This window comes from Ranitomeya variabilis, chromosome 2, assembly GCF_051348905.1.
Source record: "Ranitomeya variabilis isolate aRanVar5 chromosome 2, aRanVar5.hap1, whole genome shotgun sequence".
Lineage (NCBI taxonomy): Eukaryota > Metazoa > Chordata > Amphibia > Anura > Dendrobatidae > Ranitomeya > Ranitomeya variabilis.
Genome location: NC_135233.1, coordinates 1114953769 through 1114973797, shown reverse-complemented (window position 1 = coordinate 1114973797; position 20029 = coordinate 1114953769). Strand labels below are relative to the sequence as shown.

The following is a 20029-nucleotide window of genomic DNA, read 5'->3' as shown; positions in this document are numbered from 1 at the left end:
CTCCAAAGTAGAAGAGCAAGTGTCTTCTCTGCCAAAGGAAGATGAATGTACACGGCTGAACATTAGATGTACAGATCTTCTTGAGGGCCCGGAAGGTCAGCACTATATGATATTTATATCAGGAGTGTATGGGAGGAACACATTATCCTTGTCTGCATGGATTACATGAAGGAGTTAGAGAGATGCCAGATGGTTAGAAAGGCAAGGAACAAAATACAACTCATTAGGTACTCACAAGATTCCGAACTAGTAAAGATGTCACGTAGCGGACACCGTTAAAAAGGACACTTACACATCCATAATATAATCCATAACCAAGAAATCATATACATCCTCCCTATGTAAATACCATATAACAATCAGCATATCCAACAGTAATAGTCCACAGAATAACCCCACCAACGGGAGGACACATCACATTTATTAGAGAGTAAAGTGCTATAGTGCCCAGTGGATGGAGGGGATGGCAGAATTACTCATAGGAAAAAGAAGGATCACAAGTCCAAAATAAAGAATCTTCAGTAACAATGTAATCATTCTTCTAATAGAATAATCCAAATATCAAGGTACATGAAGATAGCAGAATGGTACTGTCAGCTGAAGAGAAGGATCCCATCATATATCACTATATGAAGTGCTCTAGTGCCAAATACTCCCGAAGGGCCCCAGCCGGCGTCCCCGACATGACATTCTGTTAGTATACTGGTTTGTGATCATTTTGGATTAATAGAAATACATTTTATCATGGATCTCTTCTTGGAAGTGGACTTCTAATTTATTATTAGGAATTACAGATCATTTGTGTGTATGACACGACCATTAGGTGCCTGCGATGGCAAGCGGAGCCGAACAATCTCCACTAGGTCCGACATGTACAGAAGCCTGAAGTAGGGTCTACTATGGAGCCAGTGCTACAACTGTTATGTACACCCTCCTCACATGTAAAGCGGCATGGAATAAATGGCGCTATAACAATAAATAATAACTGTACATGGAATCCAGCCATTCTTAGTGAGGCCGCCATGGCCGTCTTGGCACTGGTCACTGCTGGGCAGGCCACAGGGAATATTTAGATTTTCCGTCTTTTATGAATATATTGCTATGAAGGGCCCTGGCTTGGGTCTTTGAAAAGCTACTAGTAGGTTCAGGGAGTTGGCATGGGGATCGTCATACAACTGGAACAAAAAAAAAAGGAACAAAAGCAAAGACAAAATCAGAAGACAGAAGAAGGTGTAAGGGAAATTCTATAAGGAATCACACAAGGATCTGTCTGCCATTCACAAACTTCTCGCTGCACAAAGGGTCAGAATCTCTGTGAACCACAGCTCAGGAGGAGAGCGTCAGTGGGACGGCAGAGGGTCATCCCGGACCCCGTGAGCCGGAGCATGGAATGAGGGGCAGATGTGCAGAAAAGCTGGAAATCCTCCATGTATTATAGGGAGGGGACTGGGAGAAAACAAGCGATTCGCCTCCTTATTAGCCCACGGTCCAGGTATAGACCTGCCATGTCCCGATCAAACGATACGCTGTCCTGGAAAATTATATCTGCAGGTAAATACCGTTATCGGACATGACTGGTTTCCTTTAAGCTTTTTTTTTAAGCTTTTTTTTTTTGGTAGAGCATTGAACAGCAAGGTGGATTGTTGCTGAAGGGAAAAAAAAAAATGTATAAATCTTCAGCTTAGCGAGTGTGAGCGAGCGGAGTGTGACCGGAGTAAGTGTGGACGGCGGTAAGTGTGACTTGTGATTCAGTGACTTTGGATTCTGGGAGTTTCCAAGGGAGGAATTACTGAATTGCTGTCTGTTTTTTATTAATACTTTGTATTTATATTTTATTTAACGCTTTTGTCTGGTGCAATCCCCATTAGGAAATGTGCTCCACTATTGTTAATGCCATCCAGTGCACATCTTGCCACATGTATGCAGTCCTTGACCAGCCGGTCGAGGGTGCATACTGCTGTGCGAGATGTGAGCACGTTGTGCATTTGGAAACCCAGATACTGGATCTAAATGTGCAGCTGGCAACACTGAGATCCATAGACAATATGGAGAGGAGTCTTCTGCTCACAGAGCAGACGCTCAATGGGATAGATGAGGAGGGGGATGGTAGGATGGAGCTGCAGGACAGTGTGGCAGTTAGCTGGGTGACATTCAGAAAGCGGGGTAGAGGGAAGAGTGCCAGGGAGGCTAGTCCTGATCTGGCACACCCCAATAAGTTTGCTAAGTTGGCAGATGAGGGGGGTGCCAGTACAGGGGTAGCACTGCTGCAGCCAGGCATGTCCTCTGAAAGCCGGAGGAGTGACTGCTCCAGTAAGGAGGGAAATAGGAGAGCAGGGCAGGCCAGACAGGTGCTGGTAGTGGGGGACTCAATTATAAGGGGAACAGATAGGGCAATCTGTCACAAAGACAGGGATCGTCGGACGGTGTGCTGCCTACCTGGCGCTCGAGTCCGACACATCGCTGATCGGGTGGACAGATTACTGGGAGGGGCTGGTGAGGACCCAGCGGTCATGGTGCACATTGGCACAAATGACAAAGTTAGAGGTAGGTGGAAGGTCCTTAAAGATGATTTCAGGGAATTAGGCTGCAACCAACCTGAAAGCAAGGACCTCCAACGGGTATTTTCCGAAATACTGCCTGTACCACGTGCCACGCCAGAGAGGCAACGGGAGATTAGGGAGGTTAATAAGTGGCTCAAGAATTGGTGAAGGAAGGAGGGGTTTGGGTTCCTGCAGAACTGGGCCGACTTCTCAGTGGGCTACAGGCTCTACGCTAGGGACGGGCTGCACCTCAATGGGGAAGGGGCAGCTGTGCTGGGGGAGAAAATGGTTAGAAGGTTGGAGGAGTGTTTAAACTAGGGATTGGGGGGGAGGGTATTCATTTTATAGGAGGGGAAGATAGTGCAGATAGAGACCTGGGCACAAATAAGGAAGTTGGGGGTGGCGGTGGCATGGGGGGTGGGGTTAGAACAGTTAGTAATTTAAGAAAGAATAGAGGTACAGAGAGGAACATCAAGTGCATGTATACTAATGCCAGAAGCCTCGCCAACAACATGGACGAATTAGAACTAATGTTGTTGGAGCATAATTATGACATGGTGGGGATATCTGAGACGTGGCTGGATGAGAGCCATGACTGGGCTGTTAACTTGCAGGGCTATAGCCTGTTCAGAAATGACCGTACAGATAAGCGAGGGGGTGGGGTGTGTCTGTATGTAAAATCTTCCTTAAAACCCATCCTGCGTGATAATATAGGTGAATCTAATGAAAATGTAGAGTCCCTGTGGGTGGAGATAAGGGGAGGGGGAAAAAACACCGGATTACGTACCGGTAATGCTCTTTTATAGAGCCACGACAGCACCCACTTGAGAGAGGGGATCCGCCCCTAGGAACAGGAAACCCTATGGAGAGATAAAAGGGGCGGTCCCCCTCGCTCCCACAGTTGGGTTACAGAGATTGCGAGGAACCGCCCACCAGATTAGTAGGCAATACGATTTCATCATTTATCATTAGTTAACTTAGTATGGCTAACTATAAGAACCAAAAAACACCCTTAATCGTGCTTTTATAAAAATAAGTTAATAGGGTGGGAAGTAAAGGGGTGCTGTCGTGGCTCTATAAAAGAGCATTACCGGTACGTAATCCGGTGTTTTCTCTTCGCCACGACAGCACCCACTTGAGAGACTTTCAGAGATAGTCATTTGGGAGGGATTACAGTGTTAAGAACTGATCTACCAAAGGACAGGTCAGATGAAGAAGACAAATCCAATCTATAGTGATTATAGAATGTGGTCGGAGAAGCCCAGGTTGCGGCCTTACATATCAGTTCTATTGGTATTTCCGCACGCTCGGCCCAGGATGATGCTATCGCCCGAGTGGAATGTGCTTTTACAGTCTCAGGCGGCTTCTCCCCTTTGGATGAATAGGCCAAACATATTGCATCCCGAATCCACCGAGATAAGGTACCCTTCGTGACTCCATCTCCTTTTTTATGGCCCTGGAAGGAAATAAAGAGAGCCCTGCTCTTCCTCCAGGCGCTAGTTCTATCTAGATAGGCTAATATGGCTCTCCTCACATCTAATGTGTGGTATTTTTGTTCTTCCTGATTCGTAGGGTTATCATAGAAGGAGGGAAGAAAAATTTCTTGTGATCTATGAAATTTAGTGCATACTTTGGGTAAGTAGGAAGGGTCTGTTTTTAGGACAATTCTGTCTGGAAATATAGACATAAATGGCGGATCTATTGATAATGCCTGTATGTCGCTTACTCTTCTAGCTGATAGCAAAGAAACAAGAAGAGCTGTTTTGATGGAAACATGTTTTATGTGAGCTGAGTGTAGTGGCTCAAAGGGGTGGTCTGTTAGAGCTTCGAGGACCAAATTAACATCCCAAGGTGGTACATGGGGAATTTGGACTGTCTCTGACCTTTGGCAAGCTGCGATAAATCTAGCTACCCACCTGTCACCTGCAATATCGTGACCATATAAAGCACCAAGCGCAGAAATATGTACTTTTAAGGTACTGACTGCCAGACCTAAATCACGCCCTTTTTGAAGAAATTCTAAAATCATAGGGATATGAATTTTGTCTGATAGTGCTGTTGGGTAGAGGTTTAAAAATTTTTTCCACACTCTCACATAAATGGATGTGGTGGATTTTTTCCTACTTAGTAGCAGAGTGTCAATTACTTTGTTAGAAAATGCTCTCATTTTTAGCAGCTGCCTCTCAAATGCCAGGCTGTCAACCGCAGACCCTTCACTTGAGGGTGGTTGAAGGGGCCTTGAAAGAGAAGATCCTGATCCTCCGGAAGGATCCATGGGTCTGAGATCGACATGGCTCTCAGCCAGGAAAACCATGGCCTCTTGGGCCAAAATAGAGCTATTAAGATCACATGAGCTCTGTCTTCCCTTATCTTTCTGATCACTGTTGGAAGAAGTATTAGAGGGGGAAAGGCATACGCTTTTTGGAATGTCCATGGGACTTGCAGAGCATCGAAGATATCTGGATTGTCGGATCGGAACAGCGAAGCGAACCTTTTGACTTGTCTGTTGCGTCTTGTGGAAAAAAGGTCTATCTCGGGAGTGCCCCATTTTTTGACTATCATTAAAAAGATACGTCGGCTGAGAACCCACTCTCCTTGGCGAAGAGTGTGGCGGCTGAGAAAGTCCGCTTTTGGATTGTCGACTCCTCTCACGTGCAGTGCTGACAAGGATAGGAGGTGCTTTTCTGCTATGGATAGAATGTTGTCGGCTATAGACATGAGAGCTTCTGATCTTGTACCCCCTTGGTGATTTAAGTATGCCACTGCAGTCATGTTGTCTAAAAGGATTCTTGTATGCTTTCCGTGTAGCTGTGGAAGAAATTTACATATGGCATAATAGATAGCCTTCAGTTCTTTTTTATTAGAAGAATCGTTCGATTCTTCAAGAGACCACAGACCTTGAGCTATTTGATCTCCTAAGTGTGCTCCCCAACCACTAGGACTGGCATCGGTAAAGATTGTTCTTGAAGGTTTAACCACCCAGGGAACCCCACTGGTAAAATGACTGTGATCTAACCACCAGGTAAGAGAATTTAACACATCTGTTGGAAGAGACAATCGACTATCTAATAGGCCTTGTAACCTCTCTTCCTCTTGCAGAATATTATGCTGTAATTTTCTACTATGATATTGAGCCCATGGGACAGCCGGGATACACGATGTAAAAGAACCAAGAAGGGACATCCCTTCTCTTAGGGAAATTAGGGGGTTATTAATCACTGATTGTACTTTGTTGATAATCGCTATTTGTTTAGAGTCGGGAAGAAAGCACCTCTGACTTGTAGAGTCTAGAATAAGCCCCAGGAATGTTTGTCGAGTTGTGGGGGATAATCTGGATTTTTCCCAGTTTACTAACCACCCCAATTCCTGCAGGGACGAAATTGTATCAAGTACTCGTTGATGGCATTGGGAAAAGGAGTTACCCACTATCAAAAGGTCATCTAAATATGGTATTACAAGTGTGTCTTTTAATCTCAAGTATGACATTACTTCCGACATTAACTTTGTGAAGACTCTCGGGGCTATTGATAGTCCGAAGGGCATTGCTGTATATTGATAATGCCTTACTTGACCTGCCATCATAACTGCCACCCGAAGATATTTTTGATGTTCAATGAAGATTGGTAGATGATAATACGCATCTTTAAGGTCAAGCACTGCCATAAAGCAATGGGGAAAAAGAAGCTTAATGGTTGATCGTATAGATTCCATTTTAAAGGTTTGGTTTTCTAAGAAGACGTTTAGTCTCTTCAGGTTAATTATTGTTCTAAACGATCCGTCTGGTTTCGGAATCAAAAATAAAGGGGAATAAAAACCTCTTCCTTTTTGATGAAAAGGGACTTCCACTAGTACCCCTTTGGACAGGAGATTTATTATTTCTTGTTCTAAGGCCTCCTGTTGTGATTGAGACCTTAAGGAAGTCAATAAAAATGAGTCCGGAGGGACTCGGGCAAATTTTAATTTTAGACCCGTAGATATAAGGCTAGTTGCCCACGGGTTAGAAGTTATTGTCAGCCATTGTGATGAAAAGAAAGACAACCTACCACCAACGGGTAGATCTGTCCTAACGGGGTTTTTCCTCAGGTTTGAATGGACGCTTTCCGAAAAATGCTCCTTTCTGTTTGAAGTCTTTATTAGCCCAGCGGTCTTGGTTTTTATAGTCTTTTCTCCTATTAAACATGGGCTTTCGGAAAGCTCTCCTGTAGGACGGAAGATAAGTGTTATTGGGGAACCCCTTCTTCCTCTCACCTGCTTTAGTTAGAATTTCGTCTAACTTAGTACCGAATAGGTACTCACCCTGGCATGGAAGACCACACAGTTTGGACTTTGTTTGGGGATCTCCTTTCCACCCCTTTAGCCATAAGGCTCGACGAGCGGCGTTAGTTAAACCTGCCGATTTGGCCGCCAGCCGTATGGAATCAGCCGAGGAATCTGCTAAAAAGGCTGTAGCTCCCCTTATTAACGGCAAGGAAGAGATTAGTCTATCCCGGGAAAGGCCGCTTTTTAATCCTTCTTCTAAATCATTCAACCAGACCAACATGGATCTGGCAGTACATGTGGCTGATATAGCCGGCCTGAAAGCTCCCGTACAGGATTCCCATGCTCTTTTTAGGAGGGTATCGGCCTTCCGGTCCAGCGGGTCTTGTAAGGAGCCGGAATCTTCCACGGGTAGTAAAGATTTCCTAGAGGTGGAGGCCACAGCTGCATCCACCTTCGGGGCTTTCAACCATATGGAGAAATCTTCATCGTTAAAGGGATAGCGTCTCTTTGATGAAGACGGTAATCCTCTTTGTCCCTGGCTTTCCCACTCCTTTTTAACTACATTTTTTATTGCTGGAATTACAGGAAAGGAAGGTTTTTTCCTTTCTGACAGGCCTGCAAACATTACGTCTTGTGGGGTTTTAGGGGTTTTTGTGTCCTCAATACCCATGGTGTTGCAAACTGATCTTACTAGATTATCAATACTGTCTGTGGGAAAGCATGTATCTCTCTCATCATCTGAGGAAATGATCTTTTGGGAATCATCCGAATCTTTTTCAATATCAGATGACTGCCCAGACCTAGGGGAATCATATCTTTTTCTACTCTCAGGAATTTTTTCTGAGCTCCGGAAGGCCCGCAATTCTTCCCTAATCATGCTCCTTATATCTTCCGATCTTACTGAAGATTCCTCACGTAAGGTGGATTCAATGCAAGGTTGGCACAACTTCTTTAAATAATTATCGGGGAGCGGCTGAGAGCATAAAGCACATTGTATGTGTTTGGTTTTCCCCGTTCTTTTTGCCTAAGGAATATAGACAAAAGGGGGGAAGTATAATCAGCCTAAAGGGGTACAGACACACACTCACCCAGTGAGGTTGTTGTTACAATACCGGCTGATGAGGAGGAGACGAAGGCACAGATGGAACCGACCGGCCCGACTTTTTGCTTTTAGCAGAAGATCTGTGGCTGCTGCTTGTGCGGCTGACAGGTGTGATAGCGGTGACTTCAGATGAAGCCATCGCTGGGTCCTGTGGAGATGCCATGATGGACGCCGGAGGATCATTGCCGGCGTCCTTTTCTAATGGGGGCCGCCATCTTGCTTCCTGCCGCACCCGGAAGTAACCGCTACATCCGGGTTGCGGCCATGCTGTATGCGCCTGCGTCCTCACCAGCATCAGCGCAGGCGCCGTCTCTCCTGAGTCACCCCGGAAGTTTTGCGATACTGCTTCCGGGGGACGGTACACCGGACCCACGCTGCCTGCGCACCATCCGGGATGGTGCCGCAGGATCAACTTACCCCAGCGTTTTTTGGTCCCCGCAGGTCCGCTGGGTGAATCTCCGTGAGCCAGGCGACTCCCCGGACCCGGCCTCACGGTACCTGCCAGCAGAGGGGGGAAGCTGCCATAGGACCCCCGACGCTGCTTCCAGCTTCTGGAGCCCTTGCCGTCCCATAAAGGTAAACTGCGCAAGCGGCATCCAGGCTGGGCATCCTCTTCTCTCCAAGGGTCTCCCGTAGGAACAGGAAACCAACTGTGGGAGCGAGGGGGACCGCCCCTTTTATCTCTCCATAGGGTTTCCTGTTCCTAGGGGCGGATCCCCTCTCTCAAGTGGGTGCTGTCGTGGCGAAGAGAAAATAATAAATTACTGATAGGGGTTTGTTATAAATCTCCAAAAATAATGGAAGCAATGGAGAATATCCTCGTAAAGCAAGTAGATGAAGCTGCGACTCAAGGAGAAGTCATTATTATGGGGGACTTCAACTACCCTGAAATAGATTGGGGAACAGAAACCTGCAGTTCCAGCAAAGGTGATCGGGGTCTGACAACTATGAGAGACAATTACCTCTGACAACTGGTTCAGGACCCAACAAGGAGGGGGGCACTGCTAGACCTAATATTAACCAACAGGCCAGACCGCATAGCAAATATAAGGGTTGGGGGTCACTGGGGGAATAGTGATCACAAAATAATAAGTTTTCATGTAACCTTTAATAAGATGGGTAGTAGGGGGGTGACAAGGACACTAAACTTCAGGAGGGCAAATTTCCAACGGATGAGAGAGGATCTTGGTGCAATTAACTGGGACGATATCCTGAGACATAAAAATACACAAAGAAAATGGGAGACATTTATTAGCATCCTGGATAGGACCTGTGCACAGTATATACCGTATGGGAATAAACATACTAGAAATAGGAGGAAACCAATATGGCTAAATAGAGCTGTAAGGGGCGCAATAAGGGACAAAAAGAAAGCATTTAGAGAATTAAAGGAAGTAGGTAGTGAGGAGGCATTAAATAAATACAAAAAATTAAATAAATTATGTAAAAAGCAAATCAAGGCAGCAAAGATTGAGACAGAGAGACTCATTGTCAGAGAGAAGAAAAATAATCCCAAAATATTCTACATAAATAGTAAGAAACTAAAAAATGACAGTGTTGGCCCCCTTAAAAATAGTCTGGGTGAAATGGTGGAGGAGGATGAGGAAAAAGCCAATATGCTAAATGACTTTTTTTCATCAGTATTTACAAAAGAAAATCCCATGGCGACAATATGACTAGTGATAATAATTCCCAATTAAATGTCACCTGCTTAACCCAGCAGGAAGTACAGCGGCGTCTAAAAATCACTAAAATTGACAAATCTCCGGGCCCGGATGGGATCCACCCCCGAGTACTGCAGGAACTAAGTACAGTCATTGATAGACCATTATTTTTAATCTTTAAAGACTCCATAATAACAGGGTCTGTACCACAGGACTGGCGTATAGCAAATGTGGTGCCAATATTCAAAAAAGGGGCAAAAACTGAACTCGGTAATTATAGGCCAGTAAGTTTAACCTCTACTGTGGGTAAAATCCTGGAGGGCATTCTAAGGGATGCTATGCTGGAGTATCTGAAGAGGAATAACCTTATGACCCAGTATCAGCACGGGATTACTAGGGACCGTTCATGTCAGACTAATCTGATCAGCTTCTATGAAGAGGTAAGTTCCGGACTGGACCAAGGGAACCCAGTAGTGTATATGGACTTTTCCAAAGCTTTTGATACGGTGCCACACAAAAGGTTGATACATAAAATGAGAATAATGGGGATAGGGGAAAATATGTGCAAGTGGGTTGAGAGTTGGCTCAGGGATAGGAAACAAAGGGTGGTTATTAATGGAGCACACTCGGACTGGGTCACGGTTAGTAGTGGGGTACCACAGGGGTCAGTATTGGGCCCTCTTCTTTTTAACATATTTATTAATGACCTTGTAGGGGGCATTCAGAGTAGAATTTCAATATTTGCAGATGACACTAAACTCTGCAGGGTAATCAATACAGGGGAGGACAATTTTATATTACAGGATGATTTACCGTACATACTCGAGTATAAGCCGAGATTTTCAGCCCAAATTTTTGGGCTGAAAATGCCCCTCTCGGCTTATACTCGAGTCACGGTCGGCGGTGGGGTCGGCGGGTGAGAGGGCGCTGAGGCATACTGACCTAGTCCCGGCGATCCTGGCGCTCCCCCTGCCTGTCACACTGTCTTCGGGTGCCGCAGCTCGTCCCCTGTACAGGGGTCACGTGGGACCGCTCATTAGAGAAATGAATATGGACTCCACTCCCATGCGGGTGGAGCCGCAAATTCATTTCTCTAATCAGCGGTGCCGGTGACCGCTGACAGAGGAAGAGCTGCGGCACCCGAAGACAGTGTGACAGGCAGGGGGAGCGCCAGGATCGCCGGGACTACGTGAGTATTTTATATTCACCTGTCCACGTTCCACCCGCCGGGCGCCGCTCCGTCTTCGCGTCCTCTTGTTCTGACTGTTCAGGTCAGAGGGCGCGATGACGCATATAGTGTGCGCGCCGCCCTCTGCCTGATCAGTCAGTGCGGAGAGACGCTGGGACGGGACGCTGAGGAGCTGCAAGCAAGAGAGGTGAGTATGTGTTTTTTTTTTTTTTTATTGCAGCAGCAGCGTTATATATGGCACAGATTTATGTGGCACATCTATGGGGCAACGGTGCAGAGCATTATATATGGCACAGATTTATATGGCACATCTATGGGGCAACAGTGCAGAGCACTATATATGGCACAGATTTATATGGCACATCTATGGGGCAATAATGAACAGTGCAGAGCATATATGACACTGCTTTATATGGAGCATCTATGGGGCCATAATGAACAGTGCAGAGCATTCTATATGGCAGTGTTTTTCAACCAGTGTGCCGCGGCACACTAGTGTGCCGCGACACATGGTCGGGTGTGCCGCGGGGAACGGGAGTCAGCTGTTCTCTGTGCCGACTGTCAAGCTGACAGCCGGCACAGAGAAGCTGCAGAGCGCCGGCTCCCGGAGATCAATTGTACTCGCAGACATCTACCAGCTGCGAGTACAATTGAGGCTCTGACTGCCGGGTCAGAGCGACGCCAGCAGCGTGATCAAGTCATGTGATCACGCTGCTGACGTCACTATCCGGCGCGCAGGAGAAAGAAGAGACTTGGTGGTAAGTGCTCCTGTGCTGTGGAGCTGAAGACACCGAAGATTCAGCGTGGGGTGGGTTTATGGGGAGTATGTGGGGGGATTTATTAAGTGTGTGGGGGGATTTATTAAGTGTGGGGGGATTTATTCAGTGTGGGGGGGGGATTTATTCAGTGTGTGGGGGGATTTATTCAGTGTGTGGGGGGATTTATTCAGTGTGTGGGGGGATTTATTCAGTGTGTGGGGGGATTTATTCAGTGTGTGTGGGGGATTTATTCAGTGTGTGGGGGGATTTATTAAGTGTGGGGGGATTTATTCAGTGTGTGTGGGGGATTTATTCAGTGTGTACGTGGGGGGGGGCTGGAATTTATTTAGCATGTGTGGGGCAGGGTGCATTTATTCTGTGGAAGGGGATGGATTTATTCTATCGGAAGGGCAGTGGATATATTCTGTGGGGGTGAGTGGGGAGATGGGGGTGGACACAGTAGCGAGGGGAAAAATGTGTGCTGACAGTACTGGGAGCAACGGTGATGGGAGGTGTGAGGACAGTATGGGGAGTCGGGGGAATGTGTGAGGGGGGAATGTGTGAGGAGGAAATATGGAGAGAGCAAAGGGGTATGTTAGCAGGGGGGGGGATGTACAGGAGGAGGCTATTAGAAATGTGTGCAGACAGTATGGGGGGATGAAAGTGTGAGTGGACACATAATAGATACTGAGTAGTGTGAGGGTAACAGCCAGGAGGAGACAGTATGCCAAGTAGGAGGAGTGTAATGAAGGGGCACAGTAGAGAGACTGGGCTCTCTATGAGGGACACCATATGAGAAGGCAGTGTGAAGTATGGAAAAGAGAGAGAGGGTAGTGTGGATGGCATGTACCATAAGAGGGACAGTGAGGGTCATATGTGCTGGGAATAAAGTGAGGGGCAATTATTTACTCAGAGGCTCAGCCTAGGGCAGATATTGTTATTCCGGAGCATTATAATAACACTGCTATCTTTAAGGGTGTTGTGTCGGGATGTGCTGCAGAAGACAGGAGAAGATGGAAGTCTGCAGAAACGAGCTCTGCCGGTGGATGAGAAGAGTCATCATGGCATCTGGACAAGGTGAAGATGAAAAGAAAGAGGCGACTCCACAAACAACGGCATCTATCAGGTACCTGGATGTAAATGTGTTTTTTTTGTGATACTAATTCTCATTTTTATTTGTTAGGAACATTAAAGGGGATGTCCAAGGTTGTGATGAGTCTGCAGTCATACTATGTGACTGCAGACTTCTGAATTCTCACAGTGCACACTGCTATCATAATTCTCTGATGTTGGTGATTTACATACATGCGGTCACGTGCTGACTAGACATGTGTGGCCTCATTCAATGAAAATGAATTGACTGAGTCCGGACACGTCTAGTTAGAATGTGACCAGAAGTATCCAAATCACATACTTGTGCTGTCATGACCGTCCACTCTGGCCACCGGCAAGAGAGAATCCTGAAAGTGTGCAGTGCTTGCGCTGTGAGAATTCAGAAGCCTGCAGTCACATAGAATGACTGCAGACTTTCATCTCAAACCTGGACGCACCATTTTGTGCCATTTTGGTTGGTGGTGTGCCTCAGGATTTTTTAAGTATAAAAAGTGTGCCGCGGCTCAAAAAAGGTTGAAAATCACTGCTATATGGCACAGCTATATATGGAGCATCTATGGGGCAATAATCAACGGTATGGAGCATTATATATGGCACAGCTTTATATGGAACCTCCTTTGGGGCAATAATGAACGGTATGGAGCATCTATTTTTATTTTTGAAATTCACCGGTAGCTGCTGTATTTTCCACCCTAGGCTTATACTCGAGTCAATAAGTTTTCCCAGTTTTTTGTGGCAAAATTAGGGGGGGTCGGCTTATACTCGAGTATATACGGTATGTAAACTAGAAGCTTGGGCTGATAAATGGCAAATGAGCTTTAATGGGGATAAATGTAAGGTCATGCACTTGGGTAGAAGTAATAAGATGTATAACTATATGCTTAATTCTAAAACTCTGGGCAAAACCGTCAATGAAAAAGACCTGGGTGTATGGGTGGACGACAAACTCATATTCAGTGGCCAGTGTCAGGCAGCTGCTACAAAGGCAAATAAAATAATGGGATGTATTAAAAGAGGCATAGATGCTCATGAGGAGAACATAATTTTACCTCTATACAAGTCACTAGTGCGACCACACTTAGAATACTGTGCACAGTTCTGGTCTCCGGTGTATAAGAAAGACATAGCTGAACTGGAGCGGGTGCAGAGAAGAGCGACCAAGGTTATTAGAGGACTGAGGGGTCTGCAATACCAAGATAGGTTATTACACTTGGGGCTATTTAGTTTGGAAAAATGAAGACTAAGGGGTGATCTTATGTTAATGTATAAATATATGAGGGGACGGTACAAAGACCTTTCTGATGATCTTTTTAATCATAGACCTGAGACAGGAACAAGGGGGCATCCTCTACGTCTGGAGGAAAGAAGGCTTAAGCATAATAACAGACGCGGATTCTTTACTGTAAGAGCAGTGAGACTATGGAACTCTCTGCCGTATGATGTTGTAATGAGGGATTCATTAATTAAATTTAAGAGGGGACTGGATACCTTTCTGGAAAAGTATAATGTTACAGGGTATATATATTAGATTCCTTGATAAGGCGTTGATCCAGGGAACTAGTCTGATTGCCGTATGTGGAGTTGGGAAGGAATTTTTTTCCCCAATGGGAGCTTACTCTTTGCCACATGGATTTTTATTTGCCTTCCTCTGGATCAACATGTTAGGGCAGGTTAGGTTAGGCTATGGGTTGAACTAGATGGACTTAAAGTCTTCCTTCAACCTTAATAATAATAATAAAATGCCGCTCAAAGGTCTTCTATTACTTTATGGGGGAATCACAATGTGTGGAATAAAAGTAAAGCCGAACTACTGTTACCAGATCCAACACGGAGGGAAAAACAAACTAAATGTGTCCAATATATAAAAAGAATGGTCACGGACAGGACAACAAATTTAACAATGTATTCCAGTGGTCCTTACTGCCCATAAAATAAAAATGTAGAAGCAGACAAGAATTTCCTTTATTTTCCCACTGATTTTAGAGATAAAAAGTATGAAAACAACATAAAAATTAGGCCTCAATTATAAGAAAAAAATTTCAAAAACCATTTTTTTAAGTTGTATTTATTTATATCCATGGATGTAACAGGACTATACACGAACATTGACCATGTGATAGGTCTGGAATGTTTTGAACTGTTTGTCGCTGGTGACGATTGGACCCCGGCAATCCAAAAGGATTTCATCATGAGAGGCATGTCCTTCAGTTTGAATAACAATCATTTCACGTTCGAGGGGAAGGTTTTCCATCAGAAACGGGGCATAGCCATGGGCTCGAGGGTGGCACCCACGTATGCAAACTTATTCCTGGCCACCTACGAGTCCTGGCATGTTTTCAATAATACCTTCAGGGATGATATTATAGTCTATAAGCGGTTTATAGATGATGTTTTTATAATAACACAGTATTCGAGTTCCTGTAAATAATCATGGGCAACAATTGGAGAATTGAACTAAAACCTGAGATTAGTAAGATGGAGATCAACTTTATTGGATCCAACGATAAAACATGATGACAAAGGTAAAATAATAAAGAATTTTTTCAAAAAAGTTGACCCCAACAGCTATGTACACTACAAAAGTAACCATTACAACAAATGGCTGACAAAGGTACCCAACAATCAGTATCAACGAATGAGGAAAAATTGTACCAACTAAAAGATTATAAGGAACAAAGCAAATGTCTAAGAGAGAGATTCTTAGAGCGTGAATACCCCAAAAACTAATAAAAAAGATACGCAGAGGCAAAGGGAATTTCACAAAGTAGTTAATACACGGGACAGAGTTTAATACCACTAATTTCATCACCACCTTCTCTGCCCAGAATAGCACCATCAGGAACATAACACAGAAGCATTGGAAGATTCTACTAAATGACCCGGTCTGTCAGAAAGTATTACCAACTAGACCAGTGGTTACCTTCAGGAGGGCACCATCCCGGAAAAACATTTTAACCCCCAGCAGAATTAGGGATTGGGGGGGGGGGGGTGTCCAAAAAGCCCCTAATGCAGGAATCAGAGGAATCAGCACCTCACAGAAGCCTCGAAGACAGCGGTGGGGAATATGTTTTCCGCCAATGGCCATTTGGATATTTATCCCGTCCTTCGGGGGCCGTACAAACTCTGCCCACGAAGTCCATCCTGACTCTGGCACTGGTGTCAGGACGTAATCTTTCATTGCATGCCCTTCAGTGTTCAGTAGTGAGCACTGTGTGTGTCTGATAACAGAGCAAGAAGAAATTAATGAGCTGGTGGCAATCGAAATACAGCTCCCTGCCCAAGAATGCGGTCCCAGAGAATCTGCCCGGGGCCTGATAAAAGGTCATCGAGGGCCGTAAATGGCCCTGGGGCCTGAGGTTCCCCACCCCTGCTCTAAGAGGTTCCTTCAAATGTAAAAATAAAAAATGCTTGTGTTGCTTTTGGATCAGTGATCATGGGAATACTTTTCACTCCAATAGTGAGAGAGTATATGACATTAATGGTAAGTTACCATGCCAATCCAGTGTGATTTATCTGATTGATTGTTGCTGTGGGAACCAATATGTGGGACGCACCACACAGCCTCTACATCTAAGGATTAGCTCACAGACACAACATCTCCAAGGGTTATCTGAAACGTGGCTTATCTCCACATTGTTCTGAAAAACATGGGAATAAGCCCCAATACGAGTTACACCCATAGATCACGTACCAGCGGACACCCCAAATAGATTACAGGGTCTAAATAGGAGAGAAGTGTATTGGACAAACAAACGAGATACCATCCATCCAAAAGGTCTTCATGAGCTGGTAGATCACATGGGTAAAGATAGTATTCACACCCCTTTACATTTTTCACTCTGTTTCAGCTATTTGCAAAATTCAAAAAAGTTCATTTTTTCTCATTAATGTCCACTCTGCACCCCATCTTGACTGAAAAAAATCAGAAATGTAGAAATTTTTGCAAATTTAATAAATAAAGGAAAACTGAGATATCCCATGGCCATAAGTCTTCAGCCCCTTTGCTCAGACACTCATATGTAAGTCACATGCTGTCCATTTCCTTGTGTTCCTCCTTGAGATGGTTCTTCTCCTTCATTGGAGGCCAGCTGTGTGTAATTAAACTGATAGGACTTGATTTGGAAAGGCGCACACCTGTCTATATAAGACCTCACAGCTCACAGTGCATGTCAGACCAAAGGAGAATCATGAGGTCAAAGGAACTGGCCAAGGAGCTCAGAGACAGAATTGTGGCAAGGCGCAGATCTGGCCAAGGTTACATCAGAATGTCTGCAGTACTCAAGGTTCCTAAGAGCACAGTGGCTTCCATAATCCTTAAATGGAAGAAGTTTGGGACCACCAGAAGTCTTCCTAGACCTGGCTGTCCAGCCAAACTGAGCAATCATGGGAGAAGAGCCTTGGTGAGAGGTAAAGAAGAACCCCAAGATCACTGTGGATGAGCTCCAGAGATGCAGTAGGGTGATGGGAGAAAGTTCCACAAAGTCACCTATCACTGCAGCCTCCACCAGTCGGGCCTTTATGGCAGAGTGGCCCGACTGAAGCCTCTCCTCAGTGCAAGACATATGAAAGCCGCATAGAGTTTGCTAAAAAACAAAGACTATGAGAAATAGGATTGTCTGATCTGATGAGATGAAGATAGACCTTTTTGGTGATAACTAGGGATGAGTGAATATACTCATTGCTCGGGTTTTCCGGAGCACGCTCGGGTGGTCTCCGAGTATTTGTTAGTGTTTGGAGATATAGTTTTCATTGCCTCAGCTGAATGATTTACAGCTACTAGCCAGCTTGATTACATGTGGGGATTCCCTAGCAACCAGGCAACCCCCACATGTACTCAGCCTGGCTAATAGCTGTAAATCATTCAGCTGAGGCAATGAAAACTATATCTCCAAACACTAACAAATACTCGGAGACCACCCGAGCGTGCTCAGGAAAACCCGAGAAACGAGTACACTCGCTCATCACTAGTGATAACTCTCAGCGGGCACGTGTGGAGAAAACCAGGCACTGCTCATCACCTGCCCAATACAATCCCAACAGTGAAACATGGTGGGGGGCCTCATCATGCTATGGGGTGTTTTTCAGCTGCAGGGACAGGACGACTGGTTGTCATTGAAGGAAACATGAATGCGGCCAAGTACAGAGAGATCCTGGATGAAAACCTCTCCCAGAGTGCTCAGGACCTCAGACTCGGAAAGAAGGTTCCAACAAGACAATGACCCTAAGCACACAGCTAAAATAACAAAGGAGCAGCTTCAGAACAACTCTGTGACCATTCCTGACCGGCCCAGCCAGAGCCCTGACCTAAAGCCAATGGAGCATCTCTGGAGAGACCTGAAAATGGCGTCCACCAACGTTCACCATCCAACCTGACGGAACTGGAGAGGATCTGCAAGGAAGAATGGCCGAGGATCCCCAAATCCAGGGGGGAAACTTGTTACATCATTCCCAAGAAGACTCATGGCTGTACTAGGTCAAAAGGGGCTTCTACTCAATACTGAGCAAAGGGGCTGAAGAATTATGGCCATATGAGATTTCAGTTTTTCTTTTTTAATAAATTTGCAAAAATTTCTACATTTCTGTTTTTTCCAGTCAAGATGGGGTGCAGGGTGGACATTAATGTGGAAAAATGAACTTTATTTAACAAATGGCTGCAATGAAACAAAGAATTAAAAATGTAAAGGGGTCTGATTACTTTCTGTACCCACTGTAAAAGAGTTTACCTCTCCACTCAACAGATAATAGAAATATAGAAGAGTTTACCTCTCCACTCAGCAGATAATAATAGAAATATAGAAGAGTTTACCTCTCCACTCAGCAGATAATAATAGAAATATAGAAGAGTTTACCTCTCCACTCAGCAGATAATAATAGAAATATAGAAGAGTTTACCTCTCCGCTCAGCAGATAATAATAGATATATAGAAGAGTTTACCTCTCCGCTCAGCAGATAATAGAAATATAGAAGAGTTTACCTCTCCACTCAGCAGATAATAATAGAAATATAGAAGAGTTTACCTCTCCACTCAGCAGATAATAATAGAAATATAGAAGAGTTTACCTCTCCACTCAACAGATAATAGAAATATAGAAGAGTTTACCTCTCCACTCAGCAGATAATAGATATATAGAAGAGTTTACCTCTCCACTCAGCAGATAATAATAGATATATAGAAGAGTTTACCTCTCCGCTCAGCAGATAATGATAGAAATATAGAAGAGTTTACCTCTCCGCTCAGCAGATAATAATAGAAATATAGAAGAGTTTACCTCTCCACTCAACAGATAATAGAAATATAGAAGAGTTTACCTCTCCACTCAGCAGATAATAATAGAAATATAGAAGAGTTTACCTCTCCACTCAGCAGATAATAATAGAAATATAGAAGAGTTTACCTCTCCACTCAACAGATAATAGAAATATAGAAGAGTTTACCTCTCCACTCAGCAGATAATAGATATATAGAAGAGTTTACCTCTCCACTCAGCAGATAATAATAGATATATAGAAGAGTTTACCTCTCCGCTCAGCAGATAATGATAGAAATATAGAAGAGTTTACCTCTCCGCTCAGCAGATAATAATAGAAATATAGAAGAGTTTACCTCTCCACTCAGCAGATAATAATAGATATATAGAAGAGTTTACCTCTCCACTCAGCAGATAATAGAAATATAGAAGAGTTTACCTCTCCGCTCAGCAGATAATAATAGAAATATAGAAGAGTTTACCTCTCCACTCAGCAGATAATGATAGAAATATAGAAGAGTTTACCTCTCCGCTCAGCAGATAATAGAAATATAGAAGAGTTTACCTCTCCACTCAGCAGATAATAATAGAAATATAGAAGAGTTTACCTCTCCACTCAGCAGATAATAATAGAAATATAGAGGAGTTTACCGCTCCACTCAGCAGATAATAATAGAAATATAGAAGAGTTTACCTCTCCACTCAGCAGATAATAATAGAAATATAGAAGAGTTTACCTCTCCACTCAGCAGATAATAATAGAAATATAGAAGAGTTTACCTCTCCGCTCAGCAGATAATGATAGAAATATAGAAGAGTTTACCTCTCCACTCAGCAGATAATGATAGAAATATAGAAGAGTTTACCTCTCCGCTCAGCAGATAATAATAGAAATATAGAAGAGTTTACCTCTCCACTCAGCAGATAATAATAGAAATATAGAAGAGTTTACCTCTCCGCTCAGCAGATAATAGAAATATAGAAGAGTTTACCTCTCCGCTCAGCAGATAATAATAGAAATATAGAAGAGTTTACCTCTCCACTCAGCAGATAATAATAGAAATATAGAAGAGTTTACCTCTCCACTCAGCAGATAATAATAGAAATATAGAAGAGTTTACCTCTCCACTCAGCAGATAATAATAGAAATATAG

The 20029-nt window shown here is 44.3% G+C and overlaps 2 protein-coding genes across 6 annotated transcripts in view; both read right to left on the bottom strand.

Annotated features, from left to right (window-relative positions):
- Nucleotides 1-20029, bottom strand: part of LOC143808876 (uncharacterized) — a 986487-nt gene that overhangs the window by 909575 nt on the left and 56883 nt on the right. The gene's annotated exons all lie outside the window — the stretch shown is intronic.
- Nucleotides 3314-8649, bottom strand: LOC143808879 (uncharacterized). The gene is made up of 2 exons (XM_077292035.1): nucleotides 6837-8649; nucleotides 3314-6739 (listed from the first exon to the last, which is right to left on the bottom strand). The coding sequence occupies exons 1-2, from the start codon at nucleotides 7675-7677 to the stop codon at nucleotides 4710-4712; spliced, it is 2871 nt and encodes a 956-aa protein (XP_077148150.1). The 5' UTR covers nucleotides 7678-8649; the 3' UTR covers nucleotides 3314-4709.

Excerpts from the sequence above, each read along its gene's own strand:
- LOC143808879 (XM_077292035.1), bottom strand. The coding sequence starts at position 7,677 with ATGATTAGGGAAGAATTGCGGGCCTTCCGGAGCTCAGAAAAAATTCCT. Across the intron at positions 6,740-6,836 it reads GTGTGGTCTTCCATGCCAGG|GAGAGCTTTCCGAAAGCCCA; the intron begins GTGAGTACCTAT and ends TCCGTCCTACAG.